This window comes from Pimephales promelas, chromosome 25 (assembly GCF_988280905.1).
Source record: "Pimephales promelas chromosome 25, fPimPro1.hap1.1, whole genome shotgun sequence".
NCBI classification, from domain to species: Eukaryota; Metazoa; Chordata; class Actinopteri; order Cypriniformes; family Leuciscidae; genus Pimephales; species Pimephales promelas.
Genome location: NC_142793.1, coordinates 5,772,922 through 5,782,618, shown reverse-complemented (window position 1 = coordinate 5,782,618; position 9,697 = coordinate 5,772,922). Strand labels below are relative to the sequence as shown.

Genomic DNA, 9,697 nt, shown 5'->3' with positions numbered 1-9,697 from the left:
ATGCTATCTTCCTAATTTAAAAAATAAATTAATTCATAATACCCGCTGAAATGGGTTGGGTTTTATGACGTTTGATCCTGAAAGGCGTGTTAGGGGTGGGGTCTGGGGCAGCGCTGTGGGGCTACTGGCCCGGCAGTGGAAACGCAAGCCCGGTGCTTGAGGCCCGAGGCCACTAGCTCGGCCCGGCTCGCTGTTAGCTCTGGCCCAGCCCTAGCCCGGCAGTGGAAACGCGGCTAGTGCCTACCTCCTAGAAAAAATGCTATGCTGTTGTGTTTTCATTCAGGTACATTAAACTGTGAACAAGTAACATTTATAGGCTATTAGGTGTTCTAAATCAAATGATCAGCAGTGTATGCCACACATGGAATTTGTGAAAATTAATAAAGCTGTTTTTTTTTTACAGAAATGTTTCACTTTCGTGAGCAGAAAACGCACCCCTACCACATTGATGGTATGGAGCATCCGGACCCACAATTCACCGCGGCGCTCCTCCGAGAGTCACATGACCATGACATTAAAGCGGAAATGACAGTTAGCGATCCACTGTCCACAGTCTCACGGCACATAAAAGGTAGGGATCAAAACATTTATTGTATGTTATTATTGACAGAAAACGTTTAAATTACACATGAACTTGCCCGCTTTTATAGTGGTTCTTGACGATTTCAAGTAACGTTATATTGTGACTTTTCTCTATAAATGATGTGCTGCTAGTCAAACATCGTCACTGTCTTACACACAGGCTAACTTACATTAAACTTAAGATTATAAATGATCATAAATCCTTATTTGCTGCAGAAATTATATTCAGTTGACTCTTTCTGATGTTTAATTCGGATGCAAAAATAAATGTGTTTATAGTCACCCGACCCTGCTGTATACCTAACCTTTTAATAACGTTAGATGATTAACGTCACTGTCTGTTTGTTTGTGTCTGATCATCACAATCGGTTTCTGACCTATGAAGCTGTCAGACTCGGATATTCACAGAATGTATCATGGCATCGGTCTATAAACCACATATTCCGGTTTTACTGTTGACCCGCCTAACATTTTGCAATGCTTTCACAGTTTATGAAAAATCGGCCCGTATTAAACTGTAATGTTTCTGTGTGTGTGACTGTGACTTTGAGGTGCTTAGATGATCACTGTGATGAAGCCCAATAAACGCACACGTCTATGGTTTATTATCATTTGATTACATTTCACAGTAGATGAGTTAATATGAGTGATGATGAAGGTTTGTGTGTGTGTTTCAGGGCTGTGATCTGTGATGTGATGTGATGTGATGATGGCAGCTGCCAGTGTGTCTCAGTCTGCCAACGTTCAGGCCACAGAGAAATCACAGTTGACCTTGAAAGGTAAGAAAATCAGCATTTTTTTATATACAGCTTGTGTTAACATCAGCACTGTGCACTGTAAAGGACTGAACTGAAACTGATCGTTTTGATGGGATTTATCAGCTCATATGACGCATCAGCTTGCAGCATCAGAGCTTCATGTGTTTTTGCACTATGGAGTGTCTCCTCTAGAGGGTGATGTGTGCTGAATAATTTACTTCATAACTGCTACTCCAACTATGAGTCTTCATGTCAGGACACGTTTACTCACATTTTCTGGTACAGAATTAAATAATCAAAATTATAAATGTTTTTACCACCTTGGAGTCATGGTTTCACTTTATTTTGATGGTCCCTTTAACACATTCTATTGACAGTAAGGAACGTTGCAGCTACATGTCTACTAGCTCTCAGGGTGTTAGTAGATTATTCGAGACTGTTAGGGTTAGAATAAGTTAAGACATGACGTTACTTGTAGTCAGCTGAATGTCTGTTGAGGCAACTTAACAATAAAGGTTAGTAGATATTTAGCAGGCAGTCTACTAGTCAGTGTTTTAGTACTCGAGGCTCGGACTCGTCTCGGACTCGGTCTCGAGACCATATTTTAATGGTCTTGGTCTTGTCATGGACTCGTGTGCATTTGGACTCGGAATTGACTCGTACTCGAACATTTTTTTTTTAGGACTCGGAATTATTCCCGAGTCCACTCAAATTCAATTAAAAATATTTTTCATGATTATTAATGTATGTTAATAAAATATTTCTTTAAATTGATTGACACGCCCAGTAATTGGTGATTTTCTAGTGCGCAACTGCGCATGACAAATTGTAATAAAATTACTTTTAACACCACCTACTATGTGGCCTTTTTACCCTAAACTGATCATATTTTTTAAACTCTAAGTAAATTCAGTAAAAAAAAAAAAAAAAGGATTTCTCTAAGTAAATAAAAGTAAATTAGGTAATCAACCCTCACTGGTCTCGGTCTCGACTCGGACTCGACCGTCTCTGGTCTCGGACTCGGTCTTGACTCGGACTCGACTCTCTCTGGTCTCGGTGTCGACTCGGACTCGAGTGAGGTGGTCTCGACTACAACACTGCTACTAGTACTCTAATGAGACATGTAGTACTTAGTTGACATGTAGTTGCAAAGTTACTTATAGTCAACAGAAAAAGGGACCATCAAAAGGGACCATCAAAAGAAAGTGTTACCGGTGTTCTGTCGATTTTTGCTGCCTTGTCGAAAAATGCTACCGTAGCGCGAATTGATCACAGAATGCCGATTAAAGTCGTATGAAATACAATTATAATACAATTCTAAGTTATGAGTAGCTACTGTATGCTGTAGACTACTGTTTTTATTTTTAAAACGGTGTAAAAATTATCATAAAATATTCATCTTTGACTTGTCAAAGTACACCTTTCCTCATAGTAACTGAAACTTTCAGTTATTATTTTCAGCTGGCTGACCGTACAAATATTCATATGGTAGTAAGCATTTTTAAAGATAAATTATACATTATAACAGGAAAATGTACCTTTTGTAAAAAAACAAACAAAAAAAACTGTGAGTCTGCACATGCGCATAACCGGTAAGTAGCAAATCTCGATGGGTAGCATGAATCGTCTGAACACCGGAGTCATAGTCATTGCCACTTAGTAATTTTTGATATAAATCTGAGGTCCATTAAACGCCTCTAAGCAGTAATATGACTTGTACGCTGAAACCTTTTTGTCTGCTCTTGAGAAGAGTCATATAATAAAGGATGCAGTTTGTTATGAATGTATTATTGTGATATTATCAGAGGGCCTACAGGGCCACAGTTTGCTTGGTATAAATAACTTTGATAGTTTGCTCGTATCACCCTGCCTGTGCATTAATGTTTGAAAATGAAGAGGCATCACTATCAATCTGGTGCAAAAATGAGGAAAAAAAACAAGCAAGATAAGGGTTGTCTAAGTATTGAATTCTGACAAGGGTGCATTTGTTGAAATGGTGGTTGCTGCTTTGTGTCTTACCGGTTCAGTTTAGCATTTCGGGAATGCTGTTACATGAAGACGCTGTACTTTTTTATCAATGTGTATTGTTTTTATTGTATTTGGTAATTCACACTACAAAAATGGTTTTATTACTGCAGTTTTTTTTTATTTTTCTAGTATGTTTAAAGATAAATATTCTCAGTACACTTTAGAGTGAGGTGTCAGTGTAGGACGTATGTTGTGTACATTGGGGCATGGGAGTGGTTTGCTGAAACCGTATGGGACCCCAAAAAACCCTGGATATGTTACCTGGTCTGTTATTTCTGGTATGTTGTAAGTTTAATAATAATGAATATGATATAAGTTAATGGCTCTAATGATTTGGATCATTTCTCATTGACATTTTGCAAACCTTCCTCTATTCAAGAATGTTTAGCTTTTTTTCTGTTGTACTCATTTGACTTGACAGTGCTGTCTGCTAAGCCTCAGTCGCCTAAGCTCCCCAGTCGTCCCTCTCGTCTGAGTTCATTTGTGGAAGTGACCGCTGACGGTCTGACCAGTGAAACGAAGAAAACAGGCAAACGCACTGGACACCTTGAGCTGCAGTGGAATGAAGACCTCACCCTGTAAGGCATCACATGACTAAGACTATATATATATATATATATATATATTTATTTATATGTCACTTTTTTCATTTCTCATTTAAAGCTGCAGTCTGTACCTTTTTTTTTTGGATTAAAAATTATCCAAAATTACGGAGGCGTATTGCATTCACTTGAAGAAAAAAAAAATCTACTCTGTTTTTCTGAATTAACGAGTTAATTTTTCATGAGAAAAAAAATTTGCTCTGTTTTTCTGAATTAATGAGTTAATTTTTCATGAGAAAAAAAAATTTCTCTGTTTTTCTGAACTAATGAGTTAATTTTTCATGAGAGATTTTTTTTTGCTCTGTTTTTCTGAATTAACGAGTTAATTTTTCATGAGAATTTTTTTGCTCTGTTTTTCTGAATTAATGAGTTAATTTTTCATGAGAAAAAAAGTTTTTCTCTGTTTTTCTGAATTAATGAGTTAATTTTTCATGGAATTTTTTTTTTGCTCTGTTTTTCTGAATTAACGAGTTAATTAAAAAAAAACAGAGCAAAAACTTTTTTTCTCACGAAAAATTAACTCATTAATTCAGAAAAACAGAGAAAAAAATATTTTCTCATGAAAAATTAACTCATTAATTCAGAAAAACAGAGAAAAAATTTTTTCTCATGAAAAATTAACTCATTAATTGAGAAAAACAGAGCAAAAAAAAAATTTCTCATGAAAAATTAACTCGTTAATTCAGAAAAACAGAGCAAAAAAAAATTTCTCATGAAAAATTAACTCATTAATTCAGAAAAACAGAGAAAAAAATGTTTTTCTCATGAAAAATTAACTCATTAATTCAGAAAAACAGAGCAATTTTTTTTCTCATGAAAAATTAACTCATTAATTCAGAAAAACAGAGTAGATTTTTTTTCTACAAGTGAATGCAATACGCCTACGTACAAAATACATATTTTAGAAAATGCATAACCAGCCAGTGTTCAAAACTATCTGCTTGCCTTACCTCGATTCAAAGAGGTAAGCTTGTAATAATGTTTTTAATTCCAGTGATACTGGTGGATTTCTGCGGGAGATTCGAGCATGTCTTTGCGTCATTACGTCACATCTGTACACATAAAGAAGAGTCTCGGGTAGGAGGCTATATTGCGTGAGGATGCCTGAGGTGGAGATTTATAGCCTTTTCTCACAGTACTTGATGTAATTAAACTTATCGATTTGACGGCGGATCCAGAAAGGTTCAAACGATAATCACCTGTGACAACTGGAGACTCACCCGTTGTAAAATGCAAAAGACTTCGTTCAGAGTTGCTACTGAAAAAAAAAAGAGACTGCAATCGGGCCATGTGAAAGCTAGGATACATATCGGAAGGACATTACATTTAGTCACGGAATGCTGATGTTGTTAACAACAATTTGAGAACAAAAGTATAGTTTGACGGTTTTGCGTGATATAATAAGCAATTTTTAGATTTAATCAGTGCGATTCACTGCAATGTCAGAACCAGAACAAAAGTGGGTATTACTTAACCCTTTCACACGTAAGTTTAAAATATTCGAACTGACCCCCCAGTGTGAGTTTTTCAAGGCGACCGTTATTTACAACTTGCCACTTTAATGTTTCCATGGTGACGCGTCATTGCTTGTCTTGGACACAGCACAACCACAACACAGCGCTGAATGAATGAGGATCTATGTAACTTTTTCTTTTTTATTAAAAATATTCACAAATGTATTAGCTATCGCATGAAACACTGATATTCCCATTGTCAAATATGTGCAAGTGGATGGGTTTTGTTGTTTAAACATCTTTATAACGATCACGTTAGTTGAGCTGTATGCACAATGGGCGGTGCCATTTTAGTTTGTTTAACAGTTCAGAGAATCGAATCTGTTGGATTTACAACATCAATACAATTCTCACAAAATACATGAAAGTGGCTGGTGAAGAAAAGAAGGGAGGAGAAAAGGGTCAAATGTAACTACTTACACAACGTGTATCTGATATGAATAAAATGTGTCGTCTCATTGTTGAAAGGATTATTATTGCCGCTTCCATGACATCAGTAGGTATTTTACAAACTCAAAATCATTGTTTTGATAGTATTTATGTGTATTTAAATGTCTGAAACTTAAAATTAACATTATGTGGTTGAAAACACTCAATAGTTTGTATAGTGATATATGACAGCACTGAGAGCGTCCGTCTCTGGCTCTGGCGCAAGAGCAAGTTTGAATTTAGCAGTTGACGACGTGATGCACTGACCGTTCTAATCACACCGGTGTGATCGTACGCTCTAGGGACCAGCCAAGACTGATCACACCGGTGTGATTGTACGCGTGAAAGGGTTAAAAGTGGATGAAAATTATTATGTTTGTCATACTTCCAAAAAGAATAATCTGTGATTCTGAAAGACAGAATCCACACTGGCGCGGTGACTGACAGCCTCACAGTCTCCTCAAACATTGTGTTCATCCACGCTGTGCCGTGTCATAGTGCAACTTGTGTAAAGTTGATAATTCCGCGAACAGAGATGGCGACAAAGAGGTAAAACCACGGACTGCAGCTTTAAGTATACAATTTGTAAAAATAACTAATAAGACCTAAGACTATTGAATTCCTCTCTGTAATCAGTAAAGTGAAGAAATCTGCTTTTTTGTGTTGGTTGTGTTCTACCTTTTTGTTTGTTTTTATTTACATCTCTTACAATCTTTTATAAAAAGCCCTTCCAGTTTTAGTAATAACCATGGTCCATTTGAGAACTTATATGTATTTATTTTACAGGAACGTGACTCCTCAGAGTCATTTGGATCTGAAGTTGTGGAGCTGTCACACTTTAAGAAAGGAACTTTTGGGTAGTGCCACCATTGACTTACTGGACACTCTCCGAACACATGATGGCAAGAGTAAGTTGTCATCATAATATAAAACCACAATAAATATTGTGATTATTTTTTACATTGATTCTCTTAATGTTTATTTTTGAAACGACAAAGACAACAAAGGTTCATTGATAAGGGAAGAAGGTGGCGGGAACCGGTGAACATTTCACAACTTTAAACTCAAAATAAACGATCACGGACGACTGCCTCACACACATAAACAAAACGTAACATAAATAGTCCAGGCCTGGTCCTCTCTCATCCTTCACTGTCGTCACTCCTCATTTTATACTTCCGATGCTCCTCTGTGAGAAACTATTTTATACTATTTTTTGAGTATTTTAAAGGGGACCTATTATGCAAAATTCACTTTTGCATGGTGTTTGGACATACAGTAAATGTGTGTTGGCAGTGTGTGTACAAAACCACCCTACAGTGATAAAAATCCACCCACTCTTTTTTTTTAAATCCTCATAAATCATAAGCATTGTTTCCCAACGACCTGTTTCAGAATTCAGTTTTAGTGACGTCACTAAAGTCACAGGTCCCGCCCACAAGTGTTGACAGACACTGCCGTTTTAACATAGAACCGCCCTGATCGAGTTCACATCGAGTTGAGAGTTGTACACATCCGCCATTGCTGCACTGACAAGGATGTCTTTCAAGCACTGTTGGTGTTGTGTAGCTGGTCGTATTAATCCACATAGCTCTATCTATTTACTCCTGAAATCTGAGCCACTGAAGATGAGGTGGATTCATTTTGTTTTTGAAGAAAATGCTCCCTCAACTCTACCAAAATTCGTTTATGTTTGCTCGAATCATTTTACACCCGACAGCTTTTTGAATGAGGCTCAGTATAAAGCAGGTTTGCAAAAAAGTTGCTCCTGAAGGATTTAGCTGTGCCAACTGTTCGGAATCCAGCTACACATCTAGAAGTAAAGTATTATGCGTTTGTTTTCCAAATTGCCTTTGAATTTGTCAAGCTAATAATAACATGCTAGACTTGTAAAGCACCGTGAGTCTAGCTATGTTGTTAGTTTTTTATTGTGCTGATAGTGGAATCTTTTTTTGTAAAGAACAGCACATCAGAACAGAGCAGCCAAACAAGAGATATTTCTTGTCAGACAGATGCAAAAAAGTCTGAAAAGTGGGGCGGGTGCAGCACCTCATTAGCATTTAAAGGGAAACACACTAAAATGGTGCGTTTTTGCTCAAGCCCAAATTTGGCAAATTTAAAGGAGAACTCCGGCGCAAAATGAACCTTTGGTCTAATAAAACATTCAACCGTTCTCTTAGATTTGTTTTCATGATAATCGAATGCAAAGAGTTTTATCTAGTTAAGCTAGTAATGGGGGCATTTACTAAGTAAAAAGAAATTGCTAGTTTATACCACTGACAAGGCTCAAAATAGCCCCACACTAACACAGCAACATTTTGAGGGTCCATATATGCAAACTGAAGCATTGAGAACTTTGTAAGTGTACAGACCGTTTAATAAGAAGATACTTAATAAAGACAGTTCACTTCGCGTATACAGACAGGAGCCATGTTTGGAAAACAGACTCGATAAGTCGAACCACGAACGCCGTTCATACAGTTCAGAAGTTCGCTGAACTTCACACAGTTCAGCTCACTTGGCACGTCGTTCGTGGTTCGACTTATCGAGACTGTTTTTCAAGATGGCTCCTGTCTGTATACACAAAGTGAACTGTCTTTATAAAATATCTTCTTATTATACGGTCTGTACACTTACAAAGTTCTCAATGCATCGTTTTGCATGTATGGACCCTTATTATGTTACTGTGCTAGTGTGGGGATATTTTGAGCCTTGTTAGTGGTATAAACTAGCGATTTCTTTTTACTTAGTAAATGATCCCATTACTAACGTTATACACTAAACAGTTTTTAGAGATAAAACTCTTTACATTCGATTGTCATGAAAACAAATCTCAGAGAACAGTTGACTAGGTAGGTACCCATGTTTTATTAGACCAAAGGTTCATTTTGCACCGGAGTTCTCCTTTAAAATGCTATAAAAATTATCTGTGGGGTATTTTGAGCTAAGACTTCACATACACACTCTGATGAAGGGGACTAGATGTAAGCTCGCTCAGGGCGGGTCTGTGTTGAAACGCTGCTGTCAATCAACAATCGTTGGAGGGGCGTCTGACCATGTGACGTCACACGGTCAGACGGCTCAATTTGAGACGGGAAAACATGTAAGGAGATTAAAACAAAAACACTGGATAGATTTTTATCATTATATGATGGTTGTGTACAGGCACTGCCAACATGCATTTCAGTACAATCAACTTGTAAAAGTGTACCATTAAATGACCCCTTTTAGGTTAAAATCACCTCAGATCTTTATAACTCCTTGTAACTGACATTAAAGCGAAACAGGTCTCATTTTTACATTTTAAATATACAGAGTTAATGTCTCTGATTTAAAAAAATCTGTCAAGTCACATTTATTTATTATTGATTTATGCAATACAGATTGTTTCAAAGCAGCTTTACAGTGATATTAAGTGTCCCCAACTAATACTTTTGAATTTTTGGTTCTTTTGACACTACTGGACACAATATTTTGAATAGGTCTGCATGAATTCCTTTCAGCTCAGTGCAGTGTTTTTCCTGAACATTTGAGGTTTGACTTTCAGCAGAGTCACTCTGCAATTTTAGTCCTGTGTTTTTTTTTTTTGTTTTTTTTTGGTAAAGTTGTTTCTGATTCAGCTTTGTGCTTCACATTGTTTGAGAAATTCTTGAACTTTTGTCTTTCTGGCAAGAAGACAACGGCGTTTGCATCAAAAAATGATTATATGTCAAATCACAGTTCCTGTCAAACAAGACACACACAAGTAATTTTTATGTTCTTTATTGTTGCACAGAAGAACTTC

The 9,697-nt window shown here is 36.8% G+C and overlaps 1 protein-coding gene across 2 annotated transcripts in view; it reads left to right on the top strand.

Annotated features, from left to right (window-relative positions):
- The first annotated feature begins 447 nt into the window (after positions 1-447).
- Positions 448-9,697, top strand: part of wwp2 (WW domain containing E3 ubiquitin protein ligase 2) — a 112,397-nt gene continuing 103,147 nt past the window's right edge. For both annotated transcript variants that reach the window (XM_039656675.2, XM_039656674.2), the window contains exons 1-4: positions 448-571; positions 1,260-1,361; positions 3,790-3,946; positions 6,700-6,821. In XM_039656675.2, the coding sequence (XP_039512609.2) occupies positions 1,289-1,361; positions 3,790-3,946; positions 6,700-6,821 (352 nt within the window). In that variant the 5' untranslated portion in view covers positions 448-571; positions 1,260-1,288. The remainder of the gene's footprint in view (positions 572-1,259; positions 1,362-3,789; positions 3,947-6,699; positions 6,822-9,697) is intronic.